Here is a 13,245-nt window from a genome sequence, read left to right as displayed (position 1 = left end):
TAATACCTACAGGGACGTACCTCCACCGGCACGTTTGTGAAAGCCGCTGTACTTCTGCTATCCTGTTTGAAACAAACACCTTCCAATCGTTAGGTGGTGACCGTATCCACTGTAGCACGACCGTGCTATCCGACCAAAACGTAACCGGACACGAAAAGTTTGTGGTCGCCAGTAAGTTGTGCACCAATTCACTGCCGAGCACTGCAGCACACAATTCCAACCTGGGAATAGACAATCCTCGTAGCGGGGCCACTCTTGATTTCGCTATAAGAAGCCTTCGTTCAACATCTCCTCGATCATTCGGTCCGACGACAAAAACGCAGCAACCATATGCTTTCGACGACGCGTCACAAAAACAATGTACATAACTGGTAGTTTTCGTGACAGCTTGGGCGTACACATCTCGGCACCGAAACAGCGCTCAATTGTCCCAGTTCCGAGCGGAACTCATGCCACCACCTAGATTCTTCCTCTGGCAGAGATTTGTCCCAAGTCAATCGTTTTGCCCAAAGCCATTGGACGAATATCCTGGCGCTGATTACTACAGGACCAAGGAGCCCCAGCGGGTCGAAAAGCTGTGACATTTCGGACACCACCAAACGCTTCGTTAAAACGTCCACTGAGTGCAATACTGGTACTTGAAATCCAAATCGATCGGTTCTGTGATTCCACAATAACCCAAGCGCCTTTGTTGTTTCGCTGCGCCCAATCTCTGTCTGTGAAGAGGTACCCCACAGATCGCAAGGAATTTTCTGTAATACCTTCGGATGATTTGTACACCATTTCCTCAACGTGAAGCCTCCCTGTGCGAGAAGATCTTGAAGCTGACCGCATGACTCAGCGGTTTCGTCCAAATCGTCCCCTCCGCCAAGAACGTCGTCAACATAAAAGCACTTGGTTACGATAGGTGCAGCGAGTGGGTATTTGTGACCTTCATCTTCAGCGAGCTTATTGAGCACACGCGCTGCTTGGTACGGGGAACTAGCTAGTCCGTATGTTACGGTTTTCAATTGGTATGTTTTTAGCGGTGATGCGGGATCTGGACGCCAAACAACTTTCAGAAACCTTCTGTCGTCAGGATGTATCCACACCTGCCGGAACATTTTTTCGATGTCGGCTAAGATTGCGTATTTGGGAATTCGAAAATTGAGTACGATGGCAAGCAAGCTGGATTGTACGGTGGGGCCAGTGAAAAGCGCCTCATTTAGCGACAGTTGATTGTGGCTCTTGCTACTGGCATCGAAAACGACCCTGATTTTGGTGGTGCTGCTGTCGGGTCGTCGTACTGCGTGGTGTGGTAGAAAGAACTGCGGGCCCGCGACGCGAGAGCATTCTTCCATATGCCCCAGCCGGATATATAAAAATGGACGGGACTTCACATTAGGGTTTTTAAAAAACTACTTGTTTCAAATTTACCCTAATCCCATCACTTTTATTATGTTCTTGTTTTATAATTTTACATTTCACACTTTCTAACACTTATACTGGGCCAGAAGGGCTTTCAACTGACTATTAGACCTATCGATTCAAACGTTCACTTCCAACTGACTGATCGAGCCAGACCAGACCGAGGGCACACCTGTGTCCTCCGATTGAGTTCGATGCTTTCTCGATGTCAGCAAAAGTTCACCGGATGGCAACTGGCCTGGTTGTTCTGGGTTGCGTTGGATGGTCGGTGTTACTGTGCGCCGGTATCGATTTATCGTGTCATCAATATGCTCGGAGTCCAAAGGGTATTCTGGTATGGGGGTTATGCTCAGTGTCTCCAAGGGTGATACTGCTTTGTCAGCATCTAGTCCACGATAGGCGGATACCTGAACATCGTGGGTAGAGCCTAGGGATGTCCATAACTTCCCCCGCCTTAGTTTGAACCGTCTCGGTTCAATATTGTTTGAGAGCTTTCCAACGCATTGTTTGCAGGGATCCGTATTGTCAGCTTCATTTTGAGTTTACGAACTTCTCTCGTAAGAAAAGCGAAAATTACTGCTACGAAGCATGTGATGAGAACTATTCCTACTATGTTGAGCACTTTAGTCCTTTTGTTTGCTGTTTCTAAGTGCTCCAGCTTATGACGATTCCTAATGTGCAGTTGTTCCATATAGTCAATGGATTCTGGTTCTGTCTGTGACTCATCTACGCTAACTGAATGTAGGGGTAAGATGACAGGTCTGGATTCTCCTCTGAATGTTTTGCTGGTAAAGGTTTTTCCGTTGAGGGTGATGGAACAATCTCTAAATGATATGAGAAACGTTCCTGTTAAATTCCTCGGACCATATCCACAACTGTTTTGCATCGAAGTCGGATCAACAGAGTTTTTAACTAACAGTCCGAGATTCTCGATTTCCTTTGTGTCAGGTTTCATTGGAGATCTAATGAAGGTACAGTTACCCGTATTTCCTCTTAGTAACTCATGTAAGCATCCGTCATTTGAAGTGTTAAACAAGATCTGGACGTCGCAGATGATGCTACGCTCGATGTTCATGCATGGATGGGAAATTAGGTAAGACTCATTGTTACCAACAATGGCTTTTGTTGCATTTATCGGTATGATTTTAAACTGTCGTGGAATGGCTTCTATTTGGAGTTGCACAAATTCTCCTTGCCTGAATTTAGGAATTTTTATGAGTAGGATTATGTCTGAGTTATTGTGGAATGCTATGGGTTCCAAAAACTCATAAACTTGGTCATAGCTGTTAATCACCACGCCTTGTGACTCCAACAGATTCGTTGCAAATTCTAGCTCTGATGGTTGTAAGAAAGCCTTTGAAATTAAACCCAACTTGGACAACTGAATGGCCTCGAAAATTGTAGACAGCTGCTGGTTGATCATGTCGATGTTGAAGATGATGTTGTGTAGGTGCAGGAGATGTTCCCATTCGACAGGTCTGTCTAAGCTCAGTCTTGTCTGTTTAATGATGCTATCTATTTCCCTAGACTGTCTATAAGCTTGTTTAGTAATATTGTTAATCCTTTCCTCAAACAATTTATTAATTTGAATTTGTTCATTATTCTCTGTTACTAAAAGGTTATTTGAATGTTTAAGAATTTCAAGTTGGTTTTCTATTTTTAACAAATCTTCATTATCGAGATTCCCTGTAATCATTTTTAAGGTGGACCCAAGAAAATTAAGAGATCGTTTTGTTTTTCTACTTCTAGCGGTTAAATTTTCAAGGATAAAATAAGCCTGACTCTGCTTTTGTTTAAGAATTTTAACTAGTTCTGCTATCTTTGGGTTTTCTTCAATGTTCAAAATAATGGATTCATACTGCTTGAGAACGACGGTAAAGGAAAATAAATTAAATCTATGGAATAGTGTGTGAGATCCTTCTTTTATAAAGACTGAATTAGTCTTGAACGCAACTATACCGGGATTTTCATTAAGTTCAAGGATTTCCAAGTAAGCAGAGTAAATAGGATTGAAAAACATCATAATTGTAAGACAAAAAAGTATCGGGTGTTTGTGTGTCATCTTCGAGCTGAAATGACAGGAGAAGAAGGGAAAGAAGACAAAAAGGTGCAATTAGTTCTACGTCGAAATTAAGTTTTACGTTTACGTTTTAATTTTGTTTTGTGGACTTTTCTCCCATTCTCGTCGATTATATTTGACTCTAAATTATCTTTGACTTGTATTTCTCTATACCTCTCTTGGTGCTTCAAGTTATTCCTTTTTCTTTCGAAGACCGTTTCATTTGGAAGGAAGTTTTCAGGATCTTCTCTGTTTATGTTCAGTTTTTCTAAGTCTGAACGTTTTTTCTCTAATTGTTTTTGAGACAAAATCCTGTAAAATTCCTCCTTCAGTCTTATTCTTTCATCGAGATCTTCGGGGACAGGGTCCTCGTTTCTGAAGCCAAAAAATAACTCTTTTGGAGTTAACTTTGTTTGAGAGTGTATTGAGTCATTATATATGGAAACTGCAAGATTAATTTTTGCCGTTTCGGACAAATCTTTAGTTGAATCCTTCATACTTAAGATGTTGTGCAATTCTCTAATAGTCCTATGGACGATTTCCACAGTACCATTCGAAGAGGATTGTCCAACACTCGTATAATGGTACTCTACATCGTTTTCCTCAAGGAATTCTTTAACTGTTGTTGAGGTAAATGATGCTTCCTGATCCATGACGAGAAAGGAAGGTTTTCCAACGTTAGCGAAGAAGTGGGTTAGTGCTCTTAGAATGTGTATAGTATTCCGTGTTTTAATTGGGATAGCCATTGTTAGTCTGGAGAACTTATCACAAAGTGTTAGATAATTTCTATTTCTGATTATGAATATATCCATATGAACAATTTGCAACGGCCTGGATGGTGTTGCTGTTAATTGGAATTTTTGTTTATATGGTCGCCTTTCATACTTAGCCTTTTGACAAAGTTTGCAGAAGTTGATAAACTTTGAAATTTTGCTCTTCATTCCTGGGAAAAAGTACCTTCTTGAGATGTGTGCCTTTGTCTCAATGATACCTCTGTGGTTCGCGTTGTGTTGCCGTTCGATGATCAGGTCCTGTTCCAGCTCATCTGTTACGTCTTCTAACAATCTTTGTGTCCAGAAAATTTTTAATGATTTTGCTCTTGAAAAGTAAGTTTTATAAATAGTTTGCAGCCTATTAAGGATACTTTCGCTACAATAAAGACCGGTAGCGCATTTCGTCGAAGCGTATTCCTTAAGAATATTGATCAGGGCTGCTGGACCAAAATGTACCTTCTTTATAGTTATTCTGTGGAAGTTTTTAAATGGGGTCAAGGATTCACGACTATCTTCATCTGTCTCTAAAAGTACAATCTGATTTCCAAATCCGTTAAGGGGTCTTTCCGTTGACGGGATGAAGTCGTTATCGTCAGTGTCCGCGGAGTGTTGTGTCATGTCATCGCTGGAGGTAGAGTTGGCGTTTACTTCTGTTTTATCCTCAGGGTTAATACGAGACAGTGCATCTGCATTAGCGTTTAGAGTACCTTTCTTATACTTGATTTCAAATTCGAGCTCTTCGAGAGCTAGTTTCCAGTGTAAAAGTCTCCTGTTCAGATCATTTTTCTGCCGGAGCCACACAAGTGGTTTGTGGTCGGTTCGAATTTCGAAAGAGGTTCCGTAAATATATGGTCTAAAATGTTTCGTTGCCCATACAATGGCCAACAATTCTTTTTCCGTGGCAGAATAGTTGCATTCTGCTTGATTCAGCGTTCTAGAGGCATATGCAACAGGATGCTCTTTGCCATCTTCGAATTTCTGAGACAAAACGGCTCCTAAAGCAAAGTCGCTTGCGTCAGTTTCAAGAATGAATTTTCCATTGAAGTCGGGGTATTTTAGAATAGGGTCGCTCGTTAGTAACTGTTTGCAATCATTAAAACAACTAATAAGTTCTTCGTTGTGGACAATTTTTGTATCTTTTTTCAAGCACCTGGTTAAAGGTTTCGTTAATTTTGCAAAATCTCGAATAAATTTTCTGTAGTATCCAAGAAGTCCTAGGAAGCCTTTGATTTGAGTAGTTGTTTTTGGGATTGGCCAATTAAGGATTTTTTCAATTTTATTTGGATTGGGTTTAATGCCATCTTGGGTTACTATGTGCCCCAAAAATTCACATTGTTTCTGAAGAAATTCACATTTGTCAAATTGAATTTTAAGGTTGGCTTGAGCAAGCCGTTGAAGCACTTTGTTAAGGTTATCGATGTGGTGCTGTAACGAGCTACCAAAAATAATAATGTCGTCTAGGTAAACTAGGCAACAATTTCCAATGAGATTTCCGAGAATGTGGTTCATTACGCGCTGAAAAGTTGCTGGCGCGTTTTTTAATCCAAAGGGCATGCGAATGAATTCGAAGTGCCCTTTCTCTGTACTGAAAGCAGTTTTCGGCCTGTCTTTTGGATGTACCTCAATCTGGTGGAATCCAGATTTAAGATCCAGTGTAGTAAAATAGGTACTACGGCCGAGCCTGTCAAGGATTTCTTCAATTCGCGGGATGGGGAATTTATCATCGACAGTCTTTTCATTTAATTAGCGGTAGTCTATGACGACACGCCATTTCTTTTTTCCGCTTGCATCCAGTTTTTTTGGAACAATCCAGATTGGAGATGTCCAGGGGGAAATAGAATTTTGAATAATACCGTCCTCCAACATTTCGTTGATTTGCTTCTCCACTTCAGCTTTATGGACATGAGGGTATCGGTACGTTTTGGTATGTACTGGAATATCATCCGTAGTTTTTATTCGATGTTGAATTGCAGAAGTGCAAGACAACTTTTCTGAATCATTATGAAAAATTTTGGAATTTTTAGAAAGGATTTTCAGTAATGCAGATTTTTCTTCGTTGTTGAGATGTTTGGTTCTAATCATTGTTTCCAATTCAGAAGGAGGTATGTGAGACGCTTGATAAGAATGATGTGAATTCATATTGTTAACTTCTGCTACTTGAATAGTTTTTGCTGGCTTTGTCCAATGGAAGGTGACAGATTTGCCAAAGTTTCTTATTGGAGCGTTTACAAAACCATTTTCTGCTTGGTACAACCCAGGAGGGATTACAGCGTTGGCAATTTGTATGTCGTTAGGGAGGTAAACGTTGCCATTATTCTGTAAAACGGGTAGTTTGATCATTCGCGTAGAGTTCTCTGTCAGCGTAATCTGCGAAGGGCCTAATTTCCTAATTTGCATCGGGATTGTTTTGTGGGGAAGGATTATTTTGTGGTTGTTCACGTCGATCAGTGCTTCGATGTCGGAGAGGGTTTCGTATCCAAGGATTCCGTCAAAAAAATTGTGGAAATTTAAAAGGTAGAAGGTAACTTTTTGCTTGAGGCCAAAAATTGTCGTGATGAATTTTTGATCGGCCGCATGCCGTCCTGAGCTATTAGAAATTTTGAGGGTTTTGCATTTTAGCTGTTTTGATTTTGGAATCAGGCTGGGCGAAATGAAATTTTTGTTTGATCCACTATCCACAAGTATTTTTGCGTCCTTACCACAAATGTTCATTATTACGTAGGGAAGTCCGTTGATTGCATTTAAGTCAACGATCTCGGATCGAGGCCTATCTGAAAATTTACACTTTGTTCACTGACTTCGTCTTCACTATCGTCTTCGCTATGTGTGTCATGTGTATCGTCGTCGTTTTTCTGTTCAGCGTCATGATTGTAAACTCTGGAACGTAACGACGGGTCTACTTCCATGGGTGTCATTTTCTGTCTGTCGGATAGCGGTTTGTGTCGTGTAGATGGGGTGTCTGATTGCTTGCTAAATGGTTTATTGGAAGATTTGAAATTTTTGCTACCATGGGGCTGTTGGTCGAATGCAGCTTGTGTGTGGGACTTCGTCTTCTCAGCGTTTTGGAACCGACACAGGAATGCGTATGCATTCTCCAAATCACTGGGTTGTGCTGTTTGAGCATACCCAAAGTAGGGTTTACTAAGGCCGTTAATAAATGCTGCTAAACATTCTTGTTCAAGGAAATGATTAATAGCGTCCCAATGGTTTGCATAAGTTGGATTCTGCTTTGCCAAAGACTTCATATTAACCATTATTTCCTTTGTTTTCTTATAGTAAATATGTAATGATTCGGTCATTTTAAGTGACCATAATTGTGTCTGGTATGTAGCAATATTATTGCGATCACCGTAGACACTTTGTAGGATTTCCGCTACTTCGTCGAAGGTAGTGGGGTTTCCGTTTACACATATCATATCGCGAGCTTTGCCCTCGATTTTGTTGATCACCGCTTGTTCGTACACGGCAAATAAATCCGGTGCGACGTGTGGTCGGCATAAATTCAAAGCTCGTCTTGCTGTATCAAGCCAATGACTGAGCTGTCTTTTATTCCCGTCGAATGATGGGATCATTCTTATGGGGTCTGGAATTCGAAAGAAGTCCGTGCGACGGTCCTCCACGACGGGGGCTTGCCGCTGTTGTTGCAACTGTTGCTGTTGCTGCTGTAAATTATTGTTTTCGACTTGAAGAGCACCAAGTCTGTGCTCCAAGTTTTGAATTTGGTCAAAAATTGCCTGTAAATTAACTTGTTCCATGTTTCTTTCGTGGTACCTGAGAGGCTTAACTTTAGGAACGGGATTAAATCTACGCATACAAAATGATAGAGAGGTTGGGAAAAGAAAAGTTGTTTACTCACGGTTCGACACTCTTAAAGGGTTGAAACCCACCGATGCAGTTTTCGTGTCGGGCGGCGCAAATCACCTACGGGTTGAGGGATGGTTTCCAAGAGCCTGGTTCCTGATGATCGCTGGAGATAGTCACTAGTTTCTTGCTTCGCCACGGGTTGGGCTAAGCGTCTACTTAATGCTGAATCCTGCACAAGTCAGTTACACTTTTAGTCCTTGGTTACCGGCACGTCCGATGTCGTCAATTCGACACTAATTTTCGGTTTTCGCACTACTGTCCAATTACCACGGATCGGGTTTTGTCACTAGATTGTCTTCCAAAAACTAGCACTGCACGTAGAGTGTTCCGTACGACTGCGCCAAAAATGGACGGGACTTCACATTAGGGTTTTTAAAAAACTACTTGTTTCAAATTTACCCTAATCCCATCACTTTTATTATGTTCTTGTTTTATAATTTTACATTTCACACTTTCTAACACTTATACTGGGCCAGAAGGGCTTTCAACTGACTATTAGACCTATCGATTCAAACGTTCACTTCCAACTGACTGATCGAGCCAGACCAGACCGAGGGCACACCTGTGTCCTCCGATTGAGTTCGATGCTTTCTCGATGTCAGCAAAAGTTCACCGGATGGCAACTGGCCTGGTTGTTCTGGGTTGCGTTGGATGGTCGGTGTTACTGTGCGCCGGTATCGATTTATCGTGTCATCAATATGCTCGGAGTCCAAAGGGTATTCTGGTATGGGGGTTATGCTCAGTGTCTCCAAGGGTGATACTGCTTTGTCAGCATCTAGTCCACGATAGGCGGATACCTGAACATCGTGGGTAGAGCCTAGGGATGTCCATAACTATATTCCTCCATGAACTCGCTATAATCGCTGTACAACTCATGATCCTTGGCGAAACGGCGCTCCATTAGCGAAAAGCGGGTTTCTGCTGCCTTATATGAGTCCCCAAGCAGCGGAATACAGGACTCTCGCAGTGGAAGGCGTAGAATATAGCGACCACTTTCATCGCGAGTGACGGTGCGTATGAAATGGGCCTCGACTTGCTGATCTTCCTGCGAGAGGGCTCTTCCATGATCGAAATCCTCAATTTCCCACATCCTTTCTAATTGGGAGTTCAGTTCTTGGTCGGTGACAACGTGACATACCACTGACTCTGTGGAATTTGCAGTCGCCTTTCCAGATATGATATATCCTAGTGTTGTTTTCTGCAAAAGAGGGAACTCATCAGCTAAAGTTATACGTTGCGTTTCGAGTAGTGTATAGAATAATTCCGCTCCAATTATTATGTCGATACCGTGGCATATATTGAATCTGGGGTCGGCTAACGGTAGATTGTTTGGAATATTCCATCGAGATACATCAACGCTGCGACATGGGAGATTAACAGTTAGTTTTGGCAACACCAGGCACTCGAGAAGCTGATCGAGTCCACCGAATCGTGAAGCAAATGCCATCTGTACTTTGTAACGGACATTTACAGTAGCTTGCCCAATTCCACTAACAGGAAGATTGTGACGAACGCGCTTAAGGTTCAACTTCTGACACAGAGCCTCCGAAATAAAATTTGACTGTGAGCCGCTGTCTAGCAAAGCCCTCGCAAAGTGATATACATCATTTACGTCCTTAACTCTGATAACGGCTGTTGATAAAAAGACGGTACTGTCACGGGTACTATTTGACTCTGTCAACGAAGTGGCCGGCTGTTGAGGGCAATGTGGAAGTGGTACGTGCTCAAGAATGTCGGACGGGACAACCGGCGGCGAAGAAGGGGGGCATACGCGAACGACCGACGTAGTACGATTGGCTACCGACGGCACTGCCTGGGGTAACGAAGCCACGTGCACCACCGGTGGTGCAATTACGACCGAACGCGAGGTGATCGTTGAGGGAGTCGTGCAGATCACTGTACATGCTTGAGATGTAGCTGGTGGTTCACCTTCATCTGGTGTTTCAACAATCGAAGAAGCAGAGGTCAGCGGTGGAAGGTGCAGCAGACTGTGGTGTTTCTTTCCACAGGTCCTGCACAAGCTACTACGGCAATCCTTTGCCATATGGCCACCTCTCAAACAGTTGATGCACAGACGATGTTTACGGGCAAAATCCAATCGAATTTGCGGTGTTAGTTTCGAGAATGCATCACACTGTGTTACTGGATGTGCCTGCTTACAGTTTGGGCATTTTTGCACATTGTCCGAAGCGACGTGAGAAGTGGAAGACTTGTTCTTCACAGTTTTAACATGGGAACTCGCGGGGGCGATACTTGAAGCGGCACATTTCTGAAGAGTACGGGCCCGCTTGTGGATGAATTCGAGCAACCCTGTGTATTCAGCTTGTTCATCTTCTTTACACTGGGTTTCCCATTCTAAAAGCGATTTCTCGTCTAGCAAACTACTCAACCGTTCTACAAGAAACGAATTCCAGTGTTGGTCGGGATTTTCGATTTTGTCTAAAATCCCGACATGGCGATTGAATTCGTCTGCTAGTTCAGCCAATGCCGTAGCAGATCCCTTCTTGATTGAAGGAATGCGAAACAGAGCAGACATGTGCTGTTTCACCAAATAATTCGTGTTCTCGTAGCGGTCGCATATTGTTTTCCACGCAATTGGATAGCTGTCGGCTGTGATCGGGATGGACGAAATGAGACGCGATGCTTCGCCCTTTAGAGAACTTCGAAGGTAATGTATCTTCTGCACAGCTGACAGCTGTACGTTGGAATGTATGACCGACTTAAAGAGGTCACGAAACTCTATCCACTGGTCTGGCTGTCCATCAAAATCCGGTATCTTGAGCTCCGGCAGTTTAACGGACAACACATGTGGAGGGGGCACCGGAACAACAGGTGCAGCTTGGTTAGGTCGAGGGGCTTCGTTGCGAGGTAGTTTTGCTATCAACGAAGCCTTTAACGAGAAATACATATCGTGAAACTGCTGACGAAGCTCAGCAAACTCTTCTTGGCTATCTTCAATAACCTCAATTTCATCCTGTACGGTTTCGAAGGTTCGCCATAGTTCATCAAGACGCTCAATTCTTAAAGGAATTTGGTTCACCTGTGCGATTTCGTACTGCTCGTCGAAAGTCTTGATCAACTTTGCCGAGCCGACAATGTTGTCTCTTCGTCGCAAAAGTGTTTTGTGGTGTAGCACATTCTTCCGTAAAACTGCTCTTTTCATGTCTACGGCGTCACAAGGGAAACGTACCCACCTGCAGATGCTGTCTGACTTACGCCACGCGGTGTTCCTAACCTCTCACTCGGCTGGTCGATCGTAATATTTGATCCAATCGGTTTCTGGACAGGAACTTTCTCGAGCGTAATCCTCTCAGCGATATGGTGATCCGGAGCGGCTCGGCGACAGTATGATTGCGCTACGGCGCGGCAGATAGGAAGAATCACTCCGGAACACGAGGAAATATGGGTTCAAAGTTACACTCTTTCACTTTGGGATCTTCCTCCCGGGTTTCGGCACCATTTGTTTTCGACAAATGCAGCGGCTGGGAGCAACGACGAACTCACGACCGAACTAACGGGAATTTCACTCCCACGACCACGACGGTGAACGACCACGACGGTCGCGTCTAACTGTGGAAGACCGGACTGCAAGAACTTCGGATTTTTCGGCCCACAATTGGCCTACGCGACAGAAATTTGTTCGTTCTCGTTCGACTTCTATAATTTGACTGACTCTTCTACTGACTATCCTAATGCGTTAGTATGTGTAACAATGAAAATTTTCCTGCACAAAAAACATCTACTTCCTGTAGATCTGTCAAATTATCGCTCTTTTCTACTACTTCTAATTCATACACTTTCAATTTATTTTAGGCAAATTCAAGATTAAACACAAATTCAAAGTTATTAGTAAATGTTAATCATCCATCAAACAATTTCCATGGATTCCGTTGGAGATTCCTCCATGAATTTTTTGGAGAAACTATTCCACAGATATTTAAAGAAGTATTTTATGAAATTACATAAAACATGTAGGAGTTATTCCTGGGGGGGGGGGGTGGGGGTAGTGGGGTTATCTGAAACAATTACTATAGAAATCTCGCGTTTAGTATCATACAGGCGTATCTACAATGATCGATTTCTCTTCATCGATTTTCTCTTCGGATTATTCCGGTAAATACGACCAATTGGCGGATGATCTATCGGTGTATTTCGGTGAGGGACGACTAGGACTAGCATCTAAAACAACCAAAAATGATTTGTCGGCCAAGTTATTAACCAAAGAGAAAATCGATGAAGAGAAATCAATCATTGTAGATACGCCCGCATGGTATTGAGCGCGAGAAATGTTTAAAAAATTTCTGATAAGATTTAATCTCATTGAGACAATTTCAGAAATAATCGTTGGAAGAGCTCTTGGGAAAGTCCTTGGGGGAGCTCCTGAGATTCACCACAAAAGTTCAGTTAATAGGACTTAGTGATTTAATTTCCCCAACAGGGTAAAAAAAAACTCCTGAGATGGTTTTGGAGGAATTGCCAGAACAATTTTATGAGAATTTTTTGGAAAAAAAATTAAGGAAAAATGGATTAGTTTCTGATAAAATCGCTGAAGGAATTTTTTAAGAACATCCTTGAGGAATTTCTGAATTAAATCATGAAGAAGTTTCTGAAGGAATCCTTGAGAACAATTCATCGGGAATGGGGCACGTTCGGTGTAGTACTAGATTTGTAGTAATGAGCTGAATTTTAGTATGGTGAGAAGGCCAATTCTCCGTTCCTGCAATGAAATGGTGCAAAAAGCGTGGGTATTATGATTCCTCGCCTTATTTTATGCTGTTTGAGCAAAACTTTGGGCAGCAGTGTTGTTGTTTTTTTTCCATTTCTTGCAACTTAAACAACATAGTTATCCAAAGTTTTGCTCAAACAGCATCAAATTAGGCAAGGAATCATAATACCCACGCATTTTGCACCATTTCATTGCAGAAACGGAGAATTGACCTTCTCACCATACAAAAATTCAGCTCATTACTACTAATCTAGTACTACACCGAACGTGCCCCTTTGCAGAAAAAGGTATCAAAAGAATTTATGAACAATACCCCTAATGAATTGTTGAAGGATGATTTGGAACAAACCCTGGAAAAAACTCCTGGACATTCTTCTGGATTCTTGAATGAATTTCTTGCACAATGTCTGCACAGT

General features: G+C 42.4%; 1 protein-coding gene across 1 annotated transcript; it reads right to left on the bottom strand.

Annotated features, from left to right (window-relative positions):
• Positions 1 to 1,402: 1,402 nt before the first annotated feature.
• On the bottom strand, positions 1,403 to 8,945 carry LOC134287705 (uncharacterized). Its single transcript, XM_062850266.1, has 2 exons — positions 8,096 to 8,945; positions 1,403 to 3,476 (listed from the first exon to the last, which is right to left on the bottom strand). The coding sequence occupies exon 2, from the start codon at positions 3,467 to 3,469 to the stop codon at positions 1,862 to 1,864; it is 1,608 nt and encodes a 535-aa protein (XP_062706250.1). The 5' UTR covers positions 3,470 to 3,476; positions 8,096 to 8,945; the 3' UTR covers positions 1,403 to 1,861.
• Between the last annotated feature and the right edge of the window lie 4,300 nt (positions 8,946 to 13,245).

Source organism: Aedes albopictus, chromosome 2, assembly GCF_035046485.1.
Source record: "Aedes albopictus strain Foshan chromosome 2, AalbF5, whole genome shotgun sequence".
NCBI lineage: Eukaryota > Metazoa > Arthropoda > Insecta > Diptera > Culicidae > Aedes > Aedes albopictus.
This window is presented reverse-complemented; position numbering and strand designations above follow the sequence as displayed.